Here is a 27,713-nt window from a genome sequence, read left to right on the forward strand (position 1 = left end):
CATAGCAATCTGACTTTCTTTTATTTTATTCAAAACTGTAATCAGAAATTATTCCTGAATTTTGGTTTCTTTGAGACACGAGAGGCCATAAGTGATTCAGAAATAGACCTGTTTCTTGGTGTTAAAAAAAAATATTTTAGTTTATTTTTACAATATAGATTATGTATAATTTTTGTAAATTGGAATCCTATAGTGTATAGTCACATTATTAAAGGAGTGTTTCTTGTTGATGTGCAGGCTTTCTTACACAATTCCTTCCTTTGTCTCTTCCTTGGTGTTCTTACACTAATAGGTGGATCGTATGTCCTTTCCATGTGGTTGTTCTCGGGACGGCTGCAGTAATATAGCTGGCAGGATAGAATTTAACCCTATACGCGTACGGACTCATTATCTACACACTATCATGAAACTTGAGCTGGAAAATAAGCGCCAGCAGCCACGACCTCCACCCCTTGAAGAGGAGCTTCCTCATGCCTCTCTTGCTGTCCATCCTCACCAGGAGACACAGAACTTCCATGAATTCATTGCCGAGAACTATCACTTGGAGAACGAAGCTGCTGTCAGACACCTACAAAGTGCGGAGGAGCGCCAGAGGCTCTTGGATGAGGGTGATGAGGCGTCTAGTCTCAGTCTTGACTCCAGCGTGGAGTCTCTAGATGTGTGTCTTATGGAGTCTCCTATCTCACTGCCACCGTCCGCCTGCCATTCCTCCATAAATCCTGTTTTGTTGTCTTCTAGTTCTTCGGTCCTCTGCTATACTGATGAGGACTCTGGGAGACCAGCCACACCTCCGGATTACTCTGATGGAAGTGTGGTGTCCATTTATGATCACAATTCAACAGGATTAGACACAGGGTCAGAAGTGACAGAATCTGTTCACTCTGAGGCCACCGAACCAGGTGACTCTGAAAAGGTTAACAATGAGGTTTGCACTATATTGACCCCATGCTCTAAAGAGGTGGACCCACCCTCTGAGTCTGGGGGCAATTCCTCTGACTTGCATTCTCAGACTAACAATCCATTAGTCCCCTGCTACCGTGAAGGGGGGAAGCTGCAAGAAGACCCTGAAAGCCAAACCTTTTGGTCAGGCCAGCTGTTTTCTGCAGAAAATACCCTGACCGCCTGACACTTTGGAAAACATTTTGCACAAGCCAATCCCAACTTTCCGCCTCCACTTATAACCCCATTACTCCCTTGTCTTACTACCCTATGCGCACCTGTGAAAGAAATCTATTTATACAAGATTTGTCCTCCTTTACTAAGGTCCATTTTTGTTATGAGATTAAAAAAAAAAAATCACTCCATTCGTGAGACGAAAAAAGACCCATTCCCATTTCTTTTCTTCTGTGACGCAATTATGACTTTTATAAGTACCCTTTAAGCAATCTTTTGAACAAGCCAATAGAAGTTTTCAATATACATGGCTTTGAACTGATTTGGTTAAAAGGGGTGACTTTTACCATTTTACTGGGTTTCATTGCAATATTTCCCAAGTGTATTTCACCCAGTCATTTTAGGTGGATCAGGTCTGATTGCCATAATGTAAAACACTATTCGCAAACTAACAGCCGTACACATTTTGGTCTGTGGCCGAAATATATGGCCCGCTACCTGCTTCTGACTTTTAGAATCTATTCTTTCCTGGAGCCCTTTGTTACCCCTTATTCACATATTAATTGGAACCTAATGTGTGAACGAAGATCTAACTTGCTCCAGTAGCACAGTACTATTGAGTAGGGTTAGAGTGAAATCTCAAAGTTTGGAGAGCTGAGCTGCCTTCTTTTTATTTATTTTTTTAATATTTTCACGTCCCGGTGCAGATGCACTTTAACTTCAAGGCAAGTCTTTAAAAACAGAACTAACCTGCAGGACTCTCCTCAACTTTCTAAAGCTGCTAATCTTTCCACCTGGACGATTTAAAGGGACAATTTCTCTCCAACTTGTTAGTCTTTTATCCGTATGGATTTATGGTATCTATTTCAAGCAGTGACCCCAGGGGTTGGTGCCTATGTGTTAACACGCAGTATGTATAGAGTCCTTTTTTTTTAATTAGGTTTTTACATTTAATTATTGTGTTTAAATTATGAAATCTGAGAGATACAGAATATTTATTTCCAGATATTATTGATCAACCTGTTTTGATTTTATTTTGGCAAACGTTTAAAAGTTAAAAAAAAAAAAAAAAAGCCATTGCCATGGTTTTAATGTGCCACAGATTGTGGTTCTCGCAGTCGTCCAATTATTGGCCTAGCGTTAATGGCGGAATAAAAAAACTGACATTCTAGAATAAGTCTGATCTAAAACTGGCTAATAAAAGGTTGTCACCTACCGCTAGGCTGGTACAGATCTTGGTCTTAGTGTGTTTCTTTTAGACTAAAAAACTTACGGTTTAATATTTTAAGCTGCTCTAAAAATCATTGTTAAATGTACAATGGGGGAATTTGCTGCATTCTGAAATATATCACTGCATTGAAGCAGTGCTGGGGTGCTAGATAAACTTTGGGGAATTGCAATACATGGGGAAATTAATCATATATGAAAAAATATTCATATAGGAAAAAATATTTATGTAACTGACCCTGAAGCGATAGCATTGATCCAGGTCATATTCACAATTCTCCTACTAATTCGTGTGTTGTCTTTAAAAGTAAACTTCAGTCAAATGGAAAAATGTCACCTATACATTTGAAAGGCATTGTCCTTGTGTATTTGCGGTTTTACCATATTTTATATGTTGTGTCAGCTATTGCTTGTTATCTGGAGAACGCACATTTTCCCATCCCAGCTCTTTTATGGTATTTCCATAACTGCCCAGGTCATCATTTGTCAGGCGCACACTGCCATGCTCCTACTAAGCTTCGGCCAGGGAGTAGGGGGTGTGCGGCAAACCATTAATGTGACCTAATTAAACTAATTTAATATCCATAGTCTAAAGTGACGTCAACATTTTCATGCCGGCCTATCTTCTGATATAAGTAGCGGATGCCTTAGAAAGATGTCTAAGGTGTTGTGCATCAATCTTATGCTTCTGTGGTTACAACACTTATTTATACCATAAAATTCTAAGTAGAGATCTGCACATTTCATTGTCATATAATGATCTGTACCCACTAGAGTATAACCTGGTATCTCAAACGCTCACAAATACAATTTTTTTTAATAATATTCTGCATAATTTACTTTCTATTTTTACCCTTGAAAGGAAACGGTCACCAACTTTTTGCCGCCACATCTGAAAGCCTCATGATGTAGGGGCAGAAACCCTGATTGCAGCGATGTATTACTTTAATTTACTGGGTCCTTCAGTTCTGATTAAAAACTGTTTGATCTGCCACATATCTTTACATTCTCTGAATGCTGAGCTCTGTATAACCCCACTCACACCACTGATTGGCTGCTTTCTGTTCATGCTGTGCATAGGCAGAAAGATGCCAATCCATGGAGAGGGCGTGGTTGAACTACCTGTTAGCAGGACAAGTAGTCTTCTAGTGATAATCTCCTGCTGATAAAACAGTGATCTTATCAAAGCTACAACAAGCAGCCCAGTACGTGACACATTGCTGGAATCAGGGTCTCTGTCTCTACATTATGCCATTCTCCGATTAGATCGCAAAAGCCTGGTGACAGATTTATCATTAGTATAAACAACATGCCATTTTAATTACCTGACACTAAATTATAATTAATCCATCTTTCCAAAGAAATGAGAAACACACCTGTAACTAGAGACTAGTTTTGGTAGTTGCATACAGAAAAGAGTGGGACGTGTTCCCCGCAGTGTGCAGTCTAATGATGTAAGTGGTGCATTAATGAATGCTTCTGTAAGGTAGTATTATCTGTCTTGAACGCCCCAGGGGCAGGCTTCTCTGTAAAGTGGGCATTTTTTTTTTATTTAAAGGGAATCTGTCACCAGGTTTTGCCACGTAATCTGAAAGCAGCATAATATGGAGGCAAAGACCCTGATTCCAGTGATGTGTCACTTACTGGGCTGTTTGCTGTAGTTTTAATAAAATAATTGTTTTATCAGCTGGAGATTATTATTAGAGGACTAGTAAACCTGCTGCCAAATAGTCAAGCATATTCATGAGCTCTGTATAACCTCCACAACTGATTGGCAGATTTCTGTGTACTGTACATGGGTAGAAAACTGCCAATCAGTGGTGTGGGCGGGGTTATACAGAGCTCAGCATTCAGAGTACTGCTAGATCTGCAGCAGAGAAAACTGTGATTTTATCAAAATGACAGCAAGCTACTCAGTAAGTGACACATCGCTGAAATCAGGGTCTCTATATAATGCTGCTCTCAAATGGGAGAGCAAAAACTTGGTGACAGATTCCCTTTAAGTATATACAGTTTTGGCTGAAACTAATCTGTACAGTTATTTAAAAATGTTGCATTGTGTGGCTTATAAAGTCTTGATGTAACACTGTCCATAGCAGAATGCGGAATGAGTTGACAGTGAATCCATCAGTGAGCTTCCTCTAATAGCAGAATTTGTAGTCCTCTTCTCTCTTCCTTTGATCCTTCTCCTAAGCTGATTCATTACCTCATCATAGTTGAAGTTTGGTCGTAAATCAGCTTAGAAGAGAGTTCAGAAGAAGAAAGATAAGTTGACAAACACTGCTGTCATATCAAGCTCACTGATGGAAACTATTAATTTGTTCTTATTATATTATTTATCAAAATAGAAAAAAAATGCCCCACAGTTTGTCAATTTCTTTTAAATTAGTGTCATGCATCGCCCCATCCAAGCCTGCTCCTAGCATAACAGTTCTGTCTTCAGAGTTCCTGTAGTTCACACATGGCAAACTCTGGCCCGCGGGCCAAATCTGGCCCTCAGAGTCATTATATTTGGCCCGTGACACCGGGGACTATGTGGGGCAATTATACAATATGGAGGATTATGTGGGGCCCCTTATACTGAATGGAGGAATATGTGGAGCCCCATTATACTGTATAGAGGACTATGTGGGGCTTATACTGTATGGAGGACGATGGGGGCCCATTATACTGCATGGAGGACGATGGAGGCCCATTATACTGTATGGAGGGCGATGGGGGCCCATTATACTGTATGGAGGACTATGTGGAGCCCCATTATACAATATGGAGGACTATGTGGGGTCCATTATACTGTATGGAGGACTATGTGGGGCCCATTATACTGTATAGAGGACTATGTGGGGCTTATACTGTATGGAGGATGATGGGGGGCCCATTATACTGCATGGAGGAAGATGGGGGCCCATTATACTGTATGGAGGGCGATGGGGGCCCATTATACTGTATGGAGGACTATGTGGAGCCCCATTATACAATATGCAGGACTATGTGGGGCCCATTATAATGTATGAAGGACTATGTGGGGCCCATTATACTGTATGGAGGACTATGTGAGGCCCATTATACTGTATGGAGGACTATGTAGGGCGCATTGAACAATATGGAGGACTATGTGGGGCCCATTATTCTGTACGGAGGGCTATGTGGGGCTCATTATTCTGTATGGAGGACTATGTGGGGCCATTATACTGTATGGAGGACTATGTGGGGCGCATTATACAATATGGCGGACTATGTGGGGCCATTATACTGTATGTAGGTCTGTGTGGGGATCACAGTTGGGGTGTCATATTGTGATAGGTCACCATACTTTGCTGTGGGGGTACAGTAGGGTCCTCATACCGTGGTACAGTGTGAAGTATCATACTGTGTTTGGAGGGGCACTTTTGTTGGCATCATACTTTATTATCTGTATTATTTATCAATTCAAGGTTTGTTATCTTTTGTTATTACATATTTAAACTAGGCCACTGGGCCATATGCTTTTTACTGCTCTTATATAACATGTTATATTATTCCAGTATGCCCCATTTGTGATCATCTGCTAATTTTATTCTAAGATCTATTAATTAAAATGTACTTTGTTCATAGGACAATCCCTTTAAGTTTGTCTCCATATGAAAAGTTTCATCATTATATTTGATAATGAAAAACTTCCTCAATTGTAGACATTTTTTTTTAATAAATATGAGGGTTGGCCCGAGACTTTGTCCAAGTTTTTAATTTTGGCCCCCTGTGTATTTGAGTTTGATTTCCCTGCTCTAGTTATATACAGCTATTACATTGGTTCTCCAGATGTATGTGTCCATTTTTTTGAGTGCTTGATGTGGCCTACAAACAACTTAGTGTTATTGTCAATGATCGTGTATTACATCATCCATTATAATTCTTGTCTGTGCTATGGCCGTATTTCCCGCGAGGTTCTATGCTCCCATTTGCAAGTGAAATATTGAATAATGGTTAATGGCCATGGGCAAAAATAGATTATAAGACATAAAGAGCCACACTTACCCTAAGATGTATTGTATTTTTTTGTATTTTTTTGTAGCTTTCGGAAGATTTGGCAAGAAAATAATTTAAATTAGCTTCTTAATGTATTCTGGGAAGAGTTTCTGGAAAGCTTAATTGTGGCTTTTGAAGACTGCTATTTTTATTCGTACTGTGGGGGAGGCAAAGACAAATTAGGAGTTTACAAAGAAAGCAAATGAAAATGCCCTCCATTTGTTGTCTTCTAGAACTAGGTGACATTCTGCACCGTGCACTTGTTCTTCGGCTGTAGACCCATTTTTCTATGGCTGCAATCCATGGATGCATTTCAAAAGCTATTCCTTTTTTTTTTTTTTTTCTAAATCACAGATTTGGTAGTCAGAATGCTGATTATACTCGTTCACACAGATATTAAAGGAGATAAAATTGGCATGTTTCTAAGACTCTGTGCTGATGTTGAGCTGTCCTGATAGTCGGTGACGCACAAGACATAGCTATGAGGGTCTTTTTTAGCAACTGGTAGCTACAGATACGTAGGTTTTTATGTGATACAGTGAGTTCTCTTTCATAGAACCTCCGATTCCCTTTAGTAGATTGTCCCCTTCAGACCTTCTTGACAGTGAGGGTGATCAATGAGTGGAACAGGCGGCCACGAGAGGTGGCGAGTTCTCCTTCAATGGACGTCTTCAAACAGAGGCTGGACAGACATCTGTCTGAGATGATTTAGTGAATCCTGCATTGAGCAGGGGGTTGGACACGATGACCCTGGAAGTCCCTTCCAACTCTACCATTCTAGGATTCTATGGGAAAATATATCATTGAGTGAGAGAAGCAAAGCAGCCAAATTTATTGCACTTGTACTCAAGACACTGGTCCACTAGAACAGTAGTCTCTCTAACCTGTGGCTCTCCAGCTGTTGAGACACTATTGGCCCAATTCATCACTTGCGGGGGTTTTTTTTAAGTCACTTTTCTTTTTTTGTCTCCTAGCATTTTTGCATCCTTTGTTGGTTTTTGACAAATTCTTCAAATGGTGTACATGGTTCATAAATTTTGGACAAAATCATATTTTTTTATTTTACTTTTGCCTTAAATCTCTTTTATCACTCTTTAGCTCAAAAAGTCATATGTTCTGCTAAAATGTTAAATTTGAGCACAAATTTCAGGCGTACATATAATCACTCCTGGGGAGGCTTGGAGTACATTTGCACAAATAATTTTGCAACTTTTTAAAACCTCTTGGAACCTCAAACTCTTCCAACAATGACAAACATAAAAAATGAAAACAAAAGTGAGCACTTCTAAAATAGAGTTTAAAAATGGCGCCAATTAAAAGAATAAGGCATTGAGTCAAAAACAGGCAGAAATTAACACAAAAAATTTCACGAATGTAATCATGAATCTGGCCCTAAGACTCCCGCACAATGCTGGAGCTGTAGTAAGTACTGGAGTAAGTTTGAGATCACTTCATTAGCCGATATTCCCACGGCTCTGGTTCCACAGTAATTCCACAACAGAGCCCACGACATCCAACAACAAATGGCTCCATCCAAGGTTGGTAGTAGAGGGTCCCTTTGGTTAAAGAGGTTAACCAACTACAAATGTTACGAAATACACAATAGTCTCCTTTATCAAATTAAAGGGTTTATAGCAGGTTTGAAAGTGATTTTCCATCCATAGGATAGGGGATAACTTCCTGATCACTGGGGTTCCAACCTACCCCTGATCATGAGAACCAGGGCTCTAAAGATCCCATGTGAATGGCGCGGTGGTTGTTCATGCACACTGCCATTTCATTCATTCTTAATGGAGGGCCCAAACCCTGTGCAGTGCTATCTATGGCGGTCCCATAGAGAATGAATGGAGCAGAGGTGCGCATGATCAACCAATGTTCCATTCACACAGGGCCCCCGGTTCTTACAATCAATGTGGGGTCTTGGTAATCGGACCCCCAGCGATCGGGAAGTTATCCTCTATCCCATGGATAGGGAAATACTTGCAAACTTTGTACAACCCCTTTAAGTTAGTTAATCATTTTAACTTTTGGAAAATATGAAACCCCTGCTGGTGATGTCCTGTGTGTGGTGTTCTGTGTAGCTGGAAGCTGGGCCCATAATATATATATATATATATATATTTTTTTTTTAATCTCTCACTTCGTATGTAGCATGCAGTTATTTAACTACTGGACTAAAGCTCTGTCCACCTTGGCATCATGGCTCCTATTTTTACCAAAGCCATTTTATTACTTTTAAACATTTGCATTTTATAGTTTATCATTTTTTATAGTACATTTTATGGCAAGAACAGTAAAGTCTATGGTGCACAAATGAATTATGCCTGTTTGAAAGATCCAGGTTTTTTAATATGAAGTCTGAAAGATCAAAATCATTAGTTCTGGTTAAAAAAAATAATAATTTGGCATAGTTGGTATGACTGGGCCTTTTAAAGAAGTGTTCCTGAGCTGATGAAATGTTGTTGTTTTTTCCAAAATGGTGCCATTCATACCCATTCAAGTGATCCCTTATTAACTATTCTATAGTGTTCCTGGGTTTTTGCTAATAAAGTTGTAGAAAACGGGCTCCTAACATGTGCTGTACTCTGTAAGTGTCAAGTCCAGGCCAAACCTTTGTGGACGTAGAACGCTGGTTACATCCAGCACGTCCGCAGATGGTGTAAATAAATGGTGCAAGTGTACTAGCAAACTATGGATATGTTGTGTTCTGCTTTACACAATGACAAACACCCAGGCCTCCTCTTCGATGAAAGTGATGATTACTATCAGACATGACGGCCCAGCATTACAGGGCTTAGGTAGGTAGTTCGATGGTTCAGCTCCACGTCACTCCAGCTCCCCGTCACTCCAGCTCCACATCACTCCAGCTGGTGGTGGTAAAATACAGAATTGTATTTGTGACATGCAGTGGACTGCACGAACCAGCACAAAGTAAAGCTTCTGTCAGCTGCCGTACTACGTATATCACATTGTGCCTTTAAGGAAAACGTTAGTTATGTCTTGTAAGAATAGAGAGGAGTCTATTATGTGAACCATCTTTATAGTGATAAGGCAACAATGTACTGACCAGAAAAACATGGTATTGGTCTTATGTGCTGAACCGATTTTATTGGGATTCACTAAAATTTACAGCTATAGTCCACATCTGTACAAGGTAAATTCCAATTTTATTGTCATCCCCATGCACATTCGAACCAAAGCGATTATCGGGTGAAAATTATCGTTTCATCATTTTAGCCGACTGACATTTGCAGTGTAGTTGGCCGTGTTTTGATATTTTTTCTTCCAAAAGCCGAACAAAGGATCTTTCATTCAAATGAAGATCGTTCGTTTTTTCTGGGAATGTTCGCGATCTTTCGCTAGTCGCACAATGGCACCTAACGCGTCTTGTTTTCATTAAATTACATCCACTTTACTTGAACTGTTAAGCACAGCTGATTATCTGCAGAAAACAAAGTAGTTACGGTATGTGTGAACATGTCCTAGTGCACTTGCGGTTTTCTATAGCACTACAAGTTAACCAGTTACGCTATCCCAATTTGCATTTATTAGACGCAGACAAGTTTAACTCCATTCTGCTTCATCTGTAGATCGGATGCAGTTATATCAATTTTGGATCAACCATAAAAAGGGAGATTGAGTATTTAGGATAGACCGAAGAAACCTTACAAGTGCCTGAGTGAGATGACTATTGCTTAGTCCTTAATAATAGTCCACTCCATAAACAGCTGCTGATTTCAGATACTGGCAGAAAGTAAATGGTGAGTTGTACACCCAATGGTGGATTGTTTCTAGAATTTGTGCATTAAGTAGTGTACCTTTTTATTCCTAGAGCTGAGGAGGAGGAATGTATGCCCTGAAAATGCATGGTCTCATGCTAGATGGGTACTTGGTGGCAGAAGAGAAGGACCTTGGCACTGCTCTGGTGCATGTTCTTCCCCAACATAGCTGAGAATTCAATTTTTGGGAAACAAATAAAAAAAAATCCCAAATCTATTTTAATTGTGCTAAGTGGGGCTTGATATTGTAAAAGTAATATTATATCATCATCTGTGCATCCAAAATCTTTCTATTACTTCTTCCGAGACATCAATGTATTAACACTAAAAAGAATCATCTGTATCCATTTTCTGCATGGTCGTGGTGATTTATTAGAATTACCATGTCTGCATTTCTATGTTTATATTTTTATGGCTTGTGCAAACCTTCGGCCCTTTTCTGTGCATGGACTGTGATTTCCAGATGACCGTCTATAGGTTTCCTGACCTGATAAGGTAAGGGTATGTTCACACTTAATGTTTTGTTTTTTTTCTGGCATTCAAAAACGACAAGTTTTCTAGTGGAAACCTCTTTGCGAAACTCCTCCTTTGAGCAGTTTTTGCAGTTTTTTATTTTTTTTGTTTGCCGAAACGGAGTTTTTATTTTTTTCCTGAAGCATTTTTTCTGCAGCCTTTTGATTGGACAGTGCCTAGTTTGGAACGTTTTCCGTCAGCAGCAGCTTAGAAAAAGTGAAGTGCTCTTTCTTTTCTACTACAAGGTGTTTTTGAAAGCCTGAAGCGCTCAAAAGCAAGTGTTTTTTTTCCATAGAAATTAATAGGTTTCTTTTTGAGTTTTTTGTGAGCGTTTTTTTCTGTAATTTTTAGTAGCCAACATGCTTAACCCCCCCCCCCCCCCAGAAAAAAACACTGGAAAAAAGTGCAGTGTGAACATACGCTTAAGAAGACCTGCTGCTGGTACAAACATCATGGTCCATACAAGAACATGGGAACGCAACTTAAAAAGAAACCTAAAGTTGTATGTGTGATGACAGCGGCCATTTACCTTCACCCCCTGCATGTTATACCTTTGTTTTTGTCCAAAGGCAACACTGACATTACAGAGGTTCGTTATCGTCTTAGTCGAAAGATGAGAAGATCTCTTGTTCTTCAACAAGAGTCCGATTTATTTGCACTTCCATGTTAGCTGTCCTATGCAGATTCCTCATGAATCCACCTCTGCGCGTCACAAAGGTCTGTAGTACTGTGAAATAGCCGTAATACCCATCTCCTCCTCCATCGCAGGTAACCTGCCTGCAGTATCATCACTTACAAAACACTGGCAGAAATTCCTAATGAAGTTCTTTGCTAGGTTTGCGCTCAAAAATACGCAGCATGTCCATTAATTTTGGGACACGCAGCGTAATCGCCGCCATTGACTTGCATTAGAACGCGCAAATTCCACAAGACTGCATCTGTACTTGCGTAATTGGCGCGTTCTAATGTGCGGATGGTACCCGGGTGTGGAGGAGAGGAGAGTCTCCTCCAGACCTGGGTACCATAGAACCTGTAAAAAAAAAAAAAAGAATTTAAAATAAAAAATAAAGTTTATACTCACCTTCCGATGTCCTCCTGGTGTTTTGTCCACACCGTCCGGTCTCTTGCAATGTTCACGCTGTTGTGAAGGACCTGCCATGACGTCACTGAGTCATGTGACCCATCACATGACTCAATGACGTCACCGCAGGTCCTTTACACCACCGCAAGCAATGCAAGAGACTGGACGCAGCGGAGATGACACCGGGAAGACACCGGAAGGTGAGTATAATCTTTTTTTTTAATTTTTTTACCATTCTTATTCTTTTTTTTAACTATTACTTGGTCACACTATATAAATCCATGCCGGTTGCATGGATTTATATTGTGTGACCAACTTGTCAAGCACTTTCCAAGTGATGCTAAAATCGCTTGGAAAACTGCTTGAAAAAACGCATGCGAAAACGCTGAAAAAACGCTTCTCTGTGGCAGAAAAAACGCATGTAAATCTGCATGCATTTTTTTCTGCCAGAGAGGCAAAAACGCTCTGCATCAATTCTGCTACGTGGGCACATAGAATAGCCTAAGCCTTACCATCTAACATGGACTTGTTTTGCACATATGCCATTGGGAACTGATTTGACAGGCAAAACTGAGCTAAAAATGTCTATTATACAGATCTGTAAGAAATACATTTCTACTCGTGCTGTAGGGGGCGGTTTTTTTCTTTGACATAAAACAAAAAACTATTTATATTGTGACATCTAAGGCTTTAATATGTTTACCTGGCATATTGTACGGCCTTTCCATGATCCATAAATTGAGATTTCGAAGGTGATATGTCTTAACATACAGGCCAACCGGCCTGAATTTGCCGGGACAGTCTTGACTTTTGTGGTGTTGAAAACCTCACCCAAAAATGGGTGTTTCTGGACAAGATTCAAGACTAAATTGCCGATACCAATTAGGGGAACTCTGATTTGGATCCTTGATCCTTAAACCTAAAGAATCAAAGTCTCAAGTGCTCATGTGAAATGGGTGATATTGTATAATGGGGCTTGGCTGTAAAGCACAATCGTAGGACCACCAGTGACTTTATTTTTCTCTACTAGAAATGTCATGTAGTTTGGACCTGAGGGTCTGCTATTGATATCCAGAATAGGTAGTGGACATTGAAGTAAGCTCTAAAATAATACCTGGCTTCTCCAAACAGTATGTAAAGAATTAGGTTGTCATCTCTAAAGGGGTTGACTATTTATTTATTTTTTTAAATCAATGTTGGGAAGTGACCTAGTGGGAACTATGTTGGAAAAATAATCTAATATAGTGTAACGCTAAAGCAATATTTCACCATCGCCTAAAATATTAAGGCCATGTTCCAACATGCAAAACTGCCTTCTATTTATTTTTGCTGCATTTTTCTAGGCAGGTGTCTTTAACCCTCAGCTGGTGATGTGGGGTTTCCTATACCCCAGTGTTTAGAAATCTCTTATTTTTACATAAAATGCAAAGATCACGTTTGTTTTAATCATTTTCTTATTGGCGATTGATTACACATGAGTATAACAAATTTTTGACACCCACAAATGGATGGAAGCTAGTGAGACGGGTATCCTCATACCAGCATTTTTCAATGAATGACAGCCAAACAAAAATTCCCTAGGGTGTGGCAACCCCCACCTCACCAGTTGAGGGTTAACCCCCCCCCAAAAAAAAAAAAAACACATTATATCAATCAGTTCTGATTACACAAGTCTACAAAAAAAAAAATTTCACATGCCAAGGTTTTTTGAATGGATTTAGGGTATTTTGAGGGCGCTGAATTAAAAAATCACATTACTTTTGCTGAATTGGTTCTAGTTTTTGAGAGAATTCATCCTGAAAATAATGCATTCCCCCAATGCGACTTGTGTGTGATAACAAATGCAATAGCTTTTGGTCTTTTGTTCTGTCTTTTGATTCTTTAACAGTGTCATAGGTAATGAAATATCCCATAAAATTATTTTGTATTTCAATTCATAGGCTTACAATGCTATAAAAGTAACTTTTTGAAGCCAGAATTCTACTGTAATTAACTATTAAATATCTCAGAAACTAGAGCCAATGTGGCAAAACCGAAGGCATATTCTTAATCTGCACCACAAACTTAATATAAAACTGTTCAGACATCGTTGGCACTGAAATTACTGTGTACCAGTGTTAGGCTATGTGCCCACGTTGCGGAATTGAAGCGGAAAATTTGCGCTTCATTTCCACATGTCCTTTCCCGGAAAAACGCATGTGGAATTTCGCAAGCGTTTTCGACATGCGGAATTGCCTTGCGTTTTTTATTGCATTGCAAAGGCAATTCCGCATGCGGAAACGCAAAATTGACATGCTGCGGAATTTTGTGCGCATCAAAAACGCTGCGGAAAAATCCGCAGCATGGGCATAGAACTTGCGGATTCGCATTGGGGACCATGGGGTGCGGATTAACAAGCGTTTTACAAGCGTTTCCGCTGCGGAAATTCCGCATCAAATACGCTTGTAAAACGCTACGTGGGCACATACCCTTATAGTTTGATTAAACATCTGATTGAGTTTTTGGGGCAGGATTCTGCACTTAAAAATGCAATTGCAGTTTGACAGACATTTTTTTCAGCTTCTATGGGGAATAAATGCATAGAAAATACAAAATTACACACATAAGGAGCATGAGTTTTCATGAAATCTACTTTACTCTGTGAAAAACAGCATTTCCGCTATGTGGGTACATGGGTTGAAGCAGGAGAAGGGTTTGTCGCGTGTGCGAGCAGAATGGATTATACTTTCTATCTTTATTAGCCCCCTTAAACTAGGATGTTAAAAATCTGCATCCTTCATGTTTTGTTGTTATTGTGTTAACTCTTTGTGAAGGACTATAATTTATATTTATTTGGCAGTTTCCTAGAACAGAAGAAAGTGGGTAGAAAGGTAGTCATGGGCTGTTTTGTCTATAGATTAACTTTGTAATGCTTAATGGATGACAATCCAATAAATGGTCGCACCTTGTCCAATCCAAAATGGCTAAAGCTAGAGGAGACCCCCCTCAATCACCTTTCGCTTCCCTCTATGTGCCACCCTTAGGCAACATATTTTTGTTTTCTGGAATTTCAAGGTGAAAGGGTTTAGCCCTTTGTTGGTGAAGTCCAGCCTCCAGTACTGGCTTCTTCCTACCTGTCCAGGGTCTCGGCCGTATGGGATGCAGCGTGCCTGACTTATACTTGAAATAGCTGTTACTAAAGTTAATTCTTTTGTTGTATTAACAGAAAAACTAAGCAAACAGTTCTTGTAAATGAGCTATAAAAGATTGAGACACAACTTGCACAAAGAATAATGTGTTGCTAGGGCAGCGTGCAAGAATCTTCTACTGTATAGGCTTTGCTATGTATTGCAAGAACAAGATGTAAAGACAGACGTATACTTGGAAATCAATACTGCATTTTATATGACCACACTTCATTGACTCTCTATTGGTGCTGTGAGCTCTAAACAGAAGGGCAGGGTGGTCAGAAGTGTATAAACTATGTCCATAGAATTTCAAGAGTCCATTCCATTGGATTGATGTAGTTAGGGTGCTTTGGTTACTCGCCAGGTGTCTATATTGCGTGGATCTCCTGCTGAGCTTACGATTAGTCTGTGTATTCCGACGTGATGGGGCGTGCTACATACCGCCACCTTGTGGGAGATATTATTTAATGCATTTAACACTCGGATGTCACAACTTTTTCATTTTGTAGTGTTAGCTTAATCTAATTTCCCGGCTTGTGTAACTCATTCTTCATTCCTCTGCTTTTTTTCGTTTTTTTTTTTTAAACTGTAAACAAATATATTATTTCAGTGTAAAATCCAAAGCTTGCCATGTTTCCCCCGCTTTCTCATTTGAGTTTCTAGGATTTCTGAAATGTGACAATTCTGTATTTAAGAGAATATTTAAATGTAAAAATAAATAAAATTATGATCAAAGCATAGCGATTCCGCCTGGTTGTGCTTACTTTTAACCATGTGCTTATCTATAGATGCCAATATTGATCGCATACCTGTTATTATTTTGTATAACGGATTACAGAGGTATAGTGAATTAATGTGGATTGGGCCAGAAAATCCTGCAATCAGCAGAAATAAACTGGGTATAGGATAAAAGGAAAGAAAATGACATTATGTGGCTCCAACGATGTGCACGGCTGTATTGCATGTTTTCACCTCTCTAGGAGTCACAGCACATGCATCACTTGTAGCTTCTGGACCACGATGCCAAACTTGTAACAGGTCCCCCACCTAAAATGTGCCCTTTATAGTACTGGTGTTTTCTAATGAGACTTTTATGCAGATACTAGGGGCCTGGGTTCAACTGCTATCTTTGCACTCCCACAGCTATGCCACTTCTTCAAGAATAGAAAAGCTCTGAAATAAGTCATCTTATAAAACGCACTACAATGTATTTTCTTGTTGGATATACCTGTTGTTAATCCAATAAGAAAACGCAAGAAAAAAATCTGTATGAAGTTCAAGAAATAAGAACGTAAAACAGGACACAAGTATTGGTGCTGTAAAAAGGTTTAGAGGGAATCTGTCAGCAGGTTTTTATTATGGAATCTGAGGACAGCATGAGTTAGAGGTTAGAACACTGAATTCAATAAGGTGTCACTTATTAGGCTGTATGCTGTTGTTTACTTACAATGAAGGTTTTATCACTAGGTTAGGGCTCTTTCGCACATCCTGATATTTCCGGTACTGGAAAAAACAGTATCTGAGATATCAGGTGACACACGTACCGGCTCTCGGGAATCAGAGGTACAGTTAGCGCTGTTCCCAAGCTCCAGGTGCTGAACGCTGCCCTCATCATTGTTCCCTGCTGGCGTTGCGATCAGCACCAGCAGGGGATAATGTTGAGAGTAGAAACATGTTCCGCAGTGTTCAACTGTAATAATAAGAATAAAATTAAAAAATATTCCTTATGCTCACCTGTCCGAAGATGTCCCCCACGGTAATCCACCTGACCGCTCACGCCGAGGAGCCGGGGAGAATGACGTGCTGCAGCGAGCGGGGGACCTCAAATCCAGTTTATGGTGCCTATAGAGGTTCAAGGTGAGAACCAAATCGCTGCCTTACATATCTGGATACAATAGAGACATCTGCTTTCTCCATCCAGAAGGTTGAAATAGCCTTAGTAGAATGAGCCTTCGGGTCTCCTAGAACTACCCTATAACTTGTGGAATAAGCTAACTCAACAGCCTTTTTATAATCCATCTAGATAGTGTACGTTTAGAGGCTTTAAGACTCTTTCTAGGTCCCTCAAATGAAGAGAGACTGACACCCAGGTTTCTGGGGCCAAAATATACACTGCTCAAAAAAATAAAGGGAACACTTAAACAACTGAATATAACTCCCAAGTAAATAAAACTTCTGTGAAATCAAACTGTCCACTTAGGAAGCAACACTGATTCACAATCAATTTCACATGCTGTTGTGCAATTGGAATAGACAATAGATGGAAATTATTGGCAATTATCAAGACACCCTCAATAAAGGAGTGGTTCTGCAGGTGGGGACCACAGACCACATCTCAGTACCAATGCTTTCTGGCTGATGTTTTGGTCACTTTTGAATGTTGGTTGTGCTTTCACGCTCGTGGTAGCATGAGACGGACTCTACAACCCACAGAAGTTGCTCAGGTAGTGCAGCTCATCCAGGATGGCACATCAATGCGAGCTGTGGCAAGAAGGTTTGCTGTGTCTGTCAGCGTAGTGTCCAGAGGCTGGAGGCGCTACCAGGAGTCAGCCCAGTACACCAGGAGACGTGGAGGGGGCCGTAGGAGGACAACAACCCAGCAGCAGAACCGCTACCTCCGCCTTTGTGCAAGGAGGAACACTGCAAGAGCCCTGCAAAATGACCTCCAGCAGGCCACAAATGTGCATGTGTCTGCACAATCGGTTAGAAACCGACTCCATGAGGGTGGTATGAGGGCCCGACGTCCACAGATGGGGGTTGTGCTCACAGCCCAACACCGTGCAGGACGCTTGGCATTTGCCACAGAACACCAGGATTGGTAAAGTCGCCACTGGCGCCCTGTGCTCTTCACAGATGAAAGCAGGTTCACACTGAGCACATGTGACAGACGTGACAGAGTCTGGAGACGCCGTGGAGAGCGATCTGCTGCCTACAACATCCTTCAGCATGACCGGTTTGACAGTGGGTCAGTAATGGTGTGGGGTGGCATTTCTTTGGAGTGCCGCACAGCCCTCCATGTGCTCACCAGAGGTAGCCTGACTGCCATTAGGTACCGAAGTGAGATCCTCAAACCCCTTGAGACCATATGCTGGTGCGGTTTGCCCTAGGTTCCTCCTAATGTAGGACAATGCCAGACCTCATGTGGCTGGAGTGTGTCAGCGGTTCCTGCAAGATGTAGGCATTGAAGCTATGGACTGGCCTGCCCTTTCTCCAGACCTGAATCCGATTGAGCACATATGGGACATCATGTCTCGCTTCATCAACCAACCACAGACTGTCCAGGAGTTGGCGGATGCTTTAGTCCAGGTCTGGGAGGAGATCCCACAGGAGACCATCCGCAACCTCATCAGGAGCATGCCTAGGCGTTGTAGGGGAGGTCATACAGGCACGTGGAGGCCACACACAATACTGAGCCTCATTTTGACTTGTTTTAAGGACATTACATCAAAGTTGGATCAGCCTGTAGTGTGTTTTTCCACTTTAATTTTGGGGGTGACTCCAAATCCAGGCCTCCAGTGGTTAATAAATTTGATTTCCATTGATGATTTTTGTATGATTTTGTTGTCGGCACATTCAACTTTGTGCAGAACAAAGTATTCAATGAGAATATTTCATTCATTCAGATCTAGGATGTGTTATTTGAGTGTTCCCTTTATTTTTTTGAGCAGTTTATTTTATAAGACCGCTCCTGACATACAAAGTATGGTATTGTTCCCAGGATTAGCACAGAAAGAAGGGAGCACAATTTCTCGAAAGCTTGCAATTTACCATCTTTTCAGTTACCCATTAAAAGGTATCAACCACTGAGGACACTCAAATCTTAATATCTTTCTATCTACTGGTTAACACTCTACAAAGATATATATTTTCCCTGACTCTTATGGAAATTGGAGGCCCCTTAGGAATGTAGGCCGGGTCCGGTTTCAAAACTACCCTGTCTTCTAGGATCTTTGTAAACGTAGGATTAACAGAAAAGGCTTGAATGTCACGAACTCGACGTGCCGAAGTCAGAGCCACCAGGATGATGGCTTAAGCATAAGGATCTTAATAGATGTTGAATCCATGGGTTCAAATGTAGGTTTGGTTAGAGCCTTAAGTACCAGATTCAGATCCCAAGGTGGCATTTGTGGATTGGAAATCGGCGTAGACCTAAAGCTCACCTTTATAAACCAGGAGATCCACCGATTATTGGCCAGATCCTAGTTATAGGGCGCCCAGAGCCAATACCTGGACATTAAAAGTACTTGTGGATAGTCCTTGTTCTAGCACCTTATGAAGGAATTCCAAATTGGTTTTGACCGGTATTCTATCCTATACATCTGCACCTGAGCTAATCAGAAATTTTTTCCATGTCCGGCTATATATTCTTGTTACCATTTTCCTACTCTGCAGTAATGTCATGGTCAAATTTGGCAAAAAACCTCTATCCTCTAGTAGCTTCCTTTCATGTTCCATGTTGTTAAATGCATGTTGGACACTTGAGGATGTAGAATTGGACCTTGGAACAGCAAATCTACAAGCTCTGGCAAGACCCACGGCTCTGTGACAGACAACATTCTCATCCATGAAAACCAAGGCCTCTTGAGCCAAAATGGAGCTATAAGGATTACCCTTGCTCGATCTTCCCTGACCTTCTTTAGAATGGCTGGGACCATCACCACAGGAGGAAAAGCATACGCGAGGCTGAAATATTATTTCAGCAGGAATTCATCCACTGCTTGTAGGTATTCCTCGGGATTCAGTGAACAGAATTTTCTTACCCTCATGTTTTTCCTGTCTGTAAAAATCTATGTCTGGAAGCCCCATAAGTTCACAATCTAATGTCATTAGCGAGCTAGACCTGGTTCCCCCCTGATGGTTATATAAGCTACAGTTGCCTTGTTTTCTGACAAGATTCTTACATGGTGACCTTGTATCGATAAAAGGAGCTTCCTTGGAGAGTGCCTTACTGGCAAGCGCTCCATCAACAAGCAGTTTTAATGCGTTTCCGCTGCAGAAAAACAGCTGCGGAAACGAATTAAAACCGCATCGTGTGCACATAGCCTTAGTTGTGGCTCGATCGCTTATCAATTTTCACACTTGGTCCTTCTTCCCATCTGGGAGATAACTCTGAGTCACAATCTAGGAGAGGACCAAGGAAAACCTGTACACTCTTTGGCGCTAACCTTGATTTCTTTAAATTGAGCAGCCAACTTAAACTTGTCAAGGTAGTTCTGATTTGTGCCAACTCACTTCTGCAGTGCTCAAACAGATCTACCGACAATCAGGAAATCCTCAAGGTAAGGGCCCCGTCACACTAAGCGATGCAGCAGCGATCCCGACAACGATACGACCTGTCAGGGATCGTTGCTGCATCGCTAATACATCGCTGGTGAGCTGTCAAACAGGCAGGCTCACCAGCGATCAGGGGAGCAGCGATATCGTGGAAAGAATCGTTCCACGATGTCCTGCTCCCGTTACCAGCCTGCTGCAAGCAGGAGCAGGCTGGTAACTATGGTAAACATCGGGTTACTAAGTGCGCGTGTGCCCCTAGTAACCCGCTGTTTACCATGGATACCACTCTGCTACGGTGCGCGGGAGCTTTAAGCCCCCGTCTCACATAGCGATATCGCTAGCGATATCGCTGCTGATTCACGGTTTTGGTGACTCACCAGCGATGTCGCTGTGTGTGACACTTTGCAACGATCAGGCCCCTGCTGTGAGGTCGCTGATCGTTGCAAAGTGTCCTGGACCATTTTTTGGTCGTTGGCCTCCCGCTGGCCAGCACACATCGCTGTGTGTGACCAGCGGGACCAACGATCTGGCTGGTAACTATGGTAAACATCGGGTTACTAGGGGCACGCGCGCACTTAGTAACCCGCTGTTTACCATGGATACCACTCTGCTACGGTGCGCGGAGGCTCCCGTGCACCGTAGCAGAGTGGTATCCATGGTAAACAGCGGGTTACTAGGGGCACACGCGCACTTAGTAACCCGATGTTTACCATAGTTACCAGCCTGCTCCTGCTTGCAGCAGGCTGGTAACGGGAGCAGGACATCGTGGAACGATTCTTTCCACGATATCGCTGCTCCCCTGATCGCTGGTGAGCCTGCCTGTTTGACAGCTCACCAGCGATGTATTAGCGACACAGCAACAATCCCTGACAGGTCGTATCGTTGTCGGGATTGCTGCTGCATCGCTTAGTGTGACGGGGCCCTTAGGTATCACCAGTGTTTTTCTCTCGCAGTTGAGCAGTCATCTCGGCTCCAATCTTCGTAGAGACTCGAAGGGCCATTGACAAGCCGAAGAGAAGGGCTCAAAACTGAAAATGCTTGCTTTCTCCTTTTATGCTGAGAGAAATTCAGTAATTTTTGGTATTCCTTGTGAATTGGAATGTGATATTATGTGTCCTTTAAATCCAAGACTACCATATAGCAATCTGGAAACAGACGTTTTATGGCCGATCTTATGGCCTCCATCTTGAATGATCTTACTCTCGAGAATCTGTTTAGCCTCTTCAGGTTTATTATAGTTCTGAAAGTCGCATCTAGTTTTTGTACTAAAAAAGGGGAAAGTAGAAAACCTCTTTTTCCTCTTGTCCTGCGACCTCTACGAGCACTGATTTTTTTCATTAATTCCAGGACTTCTTCCTCTAGAGCCAGATGTCCACCCGGAGAATTCTCGGCTTTTGTTACCTCAAAATTTTGTGGGTGAACAGCCTGATTCTATGGTAGCAATTCAGCTGCTTGATGAAATCTGTGCCCATGCAGGAAAAATAAAAGGAGTCTTCCCCCTACCTGGAATATGGCTTCACAGCATGGGTTTTTTTTTTATCCTCCAAGGAGGGTCTCCCAAACATGAAGCCTCTGCCTGTATTGTCCTCTCCAAAAGGATCTTTTATAGGATGGTAATGCTAAATTAGGGAATCACTTCTTATTGTAACTTGCTTTTTCCAATATGTCATCCAATACTGGGTCAAACATGTACTCTCCATGACAGGAATTGGAACAAAGTCTAGATTTTGATTGAATTTCCCCTGGCCAGCATTTCAACCACAGAGCTCAATGAGCCGTATTAGATAGGGGCACAGCTGCCCTGTGCATCATAGGGATAGCAGTTTGGATACTTTCCCTTGCTGTTTTATTATTTAGCTGGCTTCCCATTTGGTCCAGCATACCATCAGGGACCTGGCTGCACATGTTGCTGAAATGACTGGCTTAAAAGAACCTGCAGAAGACTCTCAAACTCTCTTTAAATTGAAGTACGGGGGAATGGAAGTATTTCTGCGCTCCATAGATCTGATATAATTCATGGAAGCTGCTGCATCTGGATGCCAGGCTTTTTAGGTGTTGTCTCGCACAACCCTATAAGGTGAGTATTTCTACTGATCTTTTATATACCTGATTTTAAATATGTCCGCTCCCAGCCGTATAAGTTGTGAGGCTGTAAGACAGGTTGTGTAGACGTCTGCTCTAGACAGACTTTTGGTCAGGGCAGAGTCCTGTCGGGTATCATGAACGCGCTTTTCTCTGTTCACCAAACCTGACAGGGCGCCTGGGAAACTGCCGAGAGCTGACATATTTAAAATCCTGATCGTGCACTATCTAAAGATTACCTTTTAACTAAATAAAGGTATTTAGTAGAATTAAAAATATTTAAATGTACTTTATTTCAATTTATTTTTATTACATTTCTCCAGCGCAGAGTCCACATTTTTTCAGGCACATGACAGCTGATCCGTTCCACCCGCGGCTGTTAACTAGTTAAATGCCGCTGTCAACCGCAGATAGCAGCATTTAACTCGTGCTTACAGGAAACACATCATAAGACCCGCCCATCGGCGACCCTCACATGATCACAAAGCTCCGATGGGTTGGCATGACAACCCAGGATCTGCAGGAGACCCCTGTGGTTGTCATTACCGATCTGCTATGAGCGCCGCCCTGTGGACAGCGCTGATAGCAGATGATCAATTCTGCTACAAATAGCAGGGCTTCAGCCCTGCTATGTGTAACACAGGCGATCAAGACGATCGCAGCTTCAAGTCTCCTAAGAAGACTATTGAAGCATGTAAAAATTAAAATAAAAAAAAAAGTTTTTAAAAGTTTAAATCATCCGGTTTTTGCCCCATTCAAAATATAACAATTAAAAAAAAAATTAAATCAAAAATACACATTTGGTATCACCACATTCAGAATTGCCTGATCTAGCAAAATATAAAAATAATTAATCTGATCGGCAAACGGCGTAACAAGAAAAAAAAAAAATCAAAACTCCAGAATTAAGTTTTTTAGTTGCCACAAAATTGCAATAAAATGCAATAACAGGAGATCAAAAGATCGCATCTACCTCAAAATGGTATGAATAAAAAAAGTCAGCTCAGCACGCAAAAGATAAGCCCGCACCTAGCCCCAGATCCCGAAAAATGGAGACGCTACGGGTCATGGAAAATGGCACTTTTTTTTTTCTTTTTTTTTTTAAACACGCATTGGATTTTTTTTTTTTTACACCATTTAAATAAAAGAGAACCTATACATGTTTGGTATCTACGAACTGGTAATGACCTAGAGAATCATAATGGTAGGTCAGTTTTAGAATTTAATCAACATGGTAAAAAAAAATTTGTGAAATTGCACTTTTTTTTTGCAATTTCACCGCACATAGAATTTTTTTCCCGTTTTCGAATACACTATGTGGTAAAACTAATGGGGTCGTTCAAAAGTACAACTCGATCTGCAGAAAAACAAACCCTCACACGGCCATATTGACTGAAAGATAGAAAAAAAAAATGTTAATTAAGTTATGGCTCTGGGAAGAAGGGGAGTAAAAAACGTAAACTCAAAAACTGAAAATCTCAAGGTCGTGAAGAGGTTAGGGAGGACTTAACGTGATGCGTTTGTGTGAATACTACATTTTAATTACCATTTATGGCACAGCCCCATAATGTCTGTATTATGGCTGTCACAGATCAAACTTTACGCTTCCTCACAGAACCTTAAACACCCCCAGCCACCCCCCAAAAACCCACAATAAAATGTTACAATTAAATGAAAATAAGCTTACAAAATGTTAGTTTTAGTCTTAAAAGCTCCTTTATCAGTTTGATATATGACTTACAGTTCCACTGCATGAACACAGAAGTAAAATATACACAAGCAAATTACGGAATAGATAAAAAAACACAAATAAAAAATACAATTTTGTACATAAGTGGTTTGCTGAAAGTGCCTTCAGGTTAAAAGCTGCAGGATCCGGAAACTCCCACCGCCTCTGCTGAATGGGAAAATTGACAAAGTAGTTCAATATACAATGGAGTAGTGCTGTATATCTCCATCTAAAGAACAGTCAAACATAAAGACCCATCGTACATTTTTCAGTAGTATAGAGCTATAACAGTACATTTCCAGCACCTACAAATTAAATTGGTCCTTTCCTAAAGAGGACGTGTCACCGAACATCTGTTTGAGTAAATAGTTGTATTCCTCATGAAACAGAAAATCTTTTCTTAAAACTGTCAAACTTTGTGCCGTTCCTCTGTGGTTATTCCTGAATAATGTGACAGCTGGGTGTTACTATTCCCCCCTTGTAAAAGGGGTGTGTCCTTAAAGGGTCTGACATTGACCAATCAGTGCTAACAAATCAAATTCTGCATGGACACGCCCACCAGCTGGTGACTCTAGCTGATCCTTCACCTGAGTTCCTGTGCTGCAGTTCTGGCTCTGGCATTCCTTTCTACACAATTGTGTGTTTCATTGTATATCGGATAGGTTTTAAACTCACGTATTGTTGCACTTTTCATAAATTTTGAGGAACGACAGAGGAAAAGAACAGCGTTAAGAGGTTTCAGATTAATTACTTCATCTGGGAATACAAGTAGCCACTAAAATAACAAGCTACAAGGAATGAAAGGTCCTCTTTAAACGAGTTATCTGGCAATTAAAAAAAAACTATGTATTTTTAGTTTGAAACAGCGCCACTTGTGTTCATGGGTGTTGTCTGGGATTGCAGCCATTCACATCAATAATAAAACAGATGCTTTTTTTTGTTCCTTACCCTGGACAACCCCTATAAATTTACATAAAAAGGCAGGGGGTATAATAGTTCAGACTAAATTCTTCCTTATTTATATGGCCCCAATATGACCAATTTGTTTTTTTCCACATTTCTCCTGGATAAGAATTATTTCGCACAAGATTTTAAAACATACTCGTGCGAAACAAGTTTTCTGAGAAAAGGACGGTTTACATAACCCACTAAGTCCTGAAAGAAAGAGACCTTTCATACATGCTTTACAAGTCTTCAGGACACCAAGTCCTCGGACCCAGACCTGGTAAGACGTGGCAGACTAAAAGTCGAAGCCTACTGTCTGGGTATTACTTCACATTCATTTCTCTACAGACTGGAGGTAGTTGGCAGATAGTAGGACCATGCTGTGCAATAATAACGATGCCTCAGACTCTGGAAAAGAAAGTACACGGAAGTAAATAGTTAGGATGACAGTAGTATAAAGCTTTAGGTCAAGTTACCACGATGAGTTTATGACATTGTGTATTTTCATTGCGGAAAAAATACAGCGTCTTACAGTTTTGTGTGTTTTAGATCCAAGTCACGGATCAAACTCAACCATGCAAGTCTATGGTCCGTGAATATCTTGGACAGCACACGGATGACATCAAACAGTCACTGATAGTTTCAGAGGAGAAGCTTGAAAACCTCCAACAGTTGCATACGAGAAAACACGATTGTAAAAATGGACGCACTGACTAAACACTAATAAAAAATGGCCTTGAATGGTTAAAAAATGCCAAGAAGAAGGGTAGGATGAATTGTGGGCTCACACAAGGAGAGATCCACCTGCAGCAACAACCACCAACAGTATCGGCATGCCAAGCACACCAATACTCAACCTTGCGGTAAAGCAGAGGTCTGCGGCCTACACAACGGCAGTGTTATGTTCTGCTACCAGAGCTAAGGAAAGAGAGGAGATCTGTCCCTACGATAGAACTCAGCTGAATCCCTACGATGTAACAGGGGACCTGATCCTGCGATCAGACCTGCTAAAGTCCTAAGCTAGTCTGTACGGAGACCTATAGATGTGGGGATGGAATCCCTACAAGTACTAAGGACTGGGAGGAAAATGGACACCTCCTAACAGAAATAGTAGCAGACAGACGAACAAACAAAATATATAGAACATAGAGGTCCGTCGACCAAGCAAACTAACAGAGTAGGATACAGAGCACAGGCTAGCTAGAAAGTAGTTATACAATGAAGTCCAGCAAAGCCAGAAGGGCGGAGCAGGATTAAATAGGCCAACAAGGTCATGTGACCAGCAAAGGAAAAAACCTAAGAGCAAGGTTCTAACAGTACCCCCCCTTCTAAGAGGATCCTCCGGATCCCCTAGGACCAGGCTTATCAGGAAATCTCCTGTGAAACGCTCTGATAAGTCTGGACGCGGAAACATCATCTGACCTCACCCAAGAGTTATCCTCGGGTCCGAAACCTTTCCAGGCCACAAGATACTGCAAACTACCTCTATACCGTCTAGAGTTAAGGATGCGAGAAATTTCATATTCCCCGTCCTCCACCACCGGAGGAACAGAGGCAGAGGCGTCACCATCCGACACAACAGCTTTTTTTTAACAGAGAGACATGAAATACCGGATTAATTCTCCAGGAGGTAGGAACCTCCAACCTAACAGCAGATTGGTTGACAACCTGAAGCACCTTAAAGGGCCCTACAAACTTGGGACCCAATTTCTTAGAAGGAATCCTCAACCGCAGATTCCTAGAGGACAACCAAACCATGTCACCAACAGCGAACAAAACCTCCTGTCGTTTCCTATCAAAGTAGTCTTTAGATTTTCTGTTGGCCTCCTGAAGATTACCACGCACATCCGTCCAAACTCTCTCCAAATCACTGGAGAAATTCTCCTCCTCAGGCACGGCAGATCCCAACTTGGAGAACGACCCAAACGACGGATGTCTCCCAGAACAACAAAAAAAAGGCGAACAACCAGCAGAAGAAGATGTATGATTGTTCAGAGCAAATTCAGCAAGTGGCAGAAACTCAGACCACCCCTCTTGATTGTCTGCCACAAAACAACGCAAGAACTGCTCAACATCCTGGTTTTTCCTTTCTGTCTGGCCATTAGATTCAGGATGATATCCGGACGAGAACGATAAATGAACTCCCAACCTGTCACAAAAGGCACGCCAAAAACGAGCCACGAACTGAGGACCCCTATCAGAAACAATGTCAGTAGGAACGCCATGAAGTCTGACAATTTCCTTGACAAAGGCCTTAGCGAGAGTTTTAGCGCAGGGCAGTTTGATGAAGGGAACCAAGTGACACATCTTGCTAAAACGGTCCACGACCACCCAGATGACAGTAAAACCCTCAGAGGGGGGAAGGTCAGTTATAAAGTCCATAGCCAAATGTGTCCAAGGAGCACTGGGAACCTCCAAAGGACAAAGCAACCCCGCAGCAGGAGTATGTGAGGACTTAGATCTAGCACATATAGTACATTGACGCACCCACTTAATGACTTCCTTCTGCCATCCAGGCCACCAAAAACTGCGACCCACCAGTCTCTTGGTCTCAGAGATTCCGGGATGACCTGCCAACCGAGATTCGTGACACTCAACAAACAAATCTCTCCTAAAGGTCCCAGGCACAAACAACCTCCCATGAGGAGTGTTAGATGGAGCATTCTCCTGTGCTTTAAGAATCTCATCTTCCAAAACGGAGTCCAAAGCAGCTATCACAACACCTTCTTGTAAAATGTTCTCCTCTTTCTCAGCACCGACTATGGGAGAAAAACTGCGAGACAAGGCATCCGCCTTAA

General features: G+C 41.5%; 2 protein-coding genes across 8 annotated transcripts in view; one reads left to right on the forward strand and one right to left on the reverse strand.

Annotated features, from left to right (window-relative positions):
* The window catches only part of CSRNP2 (cysteine and serine rich nuclear protein 2), a 67,793-nt gene extending 56,780 nt beyond the window's left edge, over positions 1 to 11,013 (forward strand). For all 6 annotated transcript variants that reach the window (XM_073663243.1, XM_073663244.1, XM_073663242.1 and 3 more), the window contains one exon: positions 293 to 11,013. In XM_073663243.1, coding sequence (XP_073519344.1) covers positions 293 to 1,126 — 834 coding nt within the window. In that variant the 3' untranslated portion in view covers positions 1,127 to 11,013. The remainder of the gene's footprint in view (positions 1 to 292) is intronic.
* A 12,925-nt stretch (positions 11,014 to 23,938) lies between these two features.
* LETMD1 (LETM1 domain containing 1) overlaps positions 23,939 to 27,713 on the reverse strand; it is a 44,895-nt gene continuing 41,120 nt past the window's right edge. For both annotated transcript variants that reach the window (XM_073663247.1, XM_073663246.1), the window contains one exon: positions 23,939 to 25,323. In XM_073663247.1, coding sequence (XP_073519348.1) covers positions 25,258 to 25,323 — 66 coding nt within the window. In that variant the 3' untranslated portion in view covers positions 23,939 to 25,257. The remainder of the gene's footprint in view (positions 25,324 to 27,713) is intronic.

Source organism: Phyllobates terribilis, unplaced genomic scaffold (assembly GCF_046119375.1).
Source record: "Phyllobates terribilis strain yellow unplaced genomic scaffold, ASM4611937v1 Scaffold_2__4_contigs__length_985480577, whole genome shotgun sequence".
NCBI classification, from domain to species: Eukaryota; Metazoa; Chordata; class Amphibia; order Anura; family Dendrobatidae; genus Phyllobates; species Phyllobates terribilis.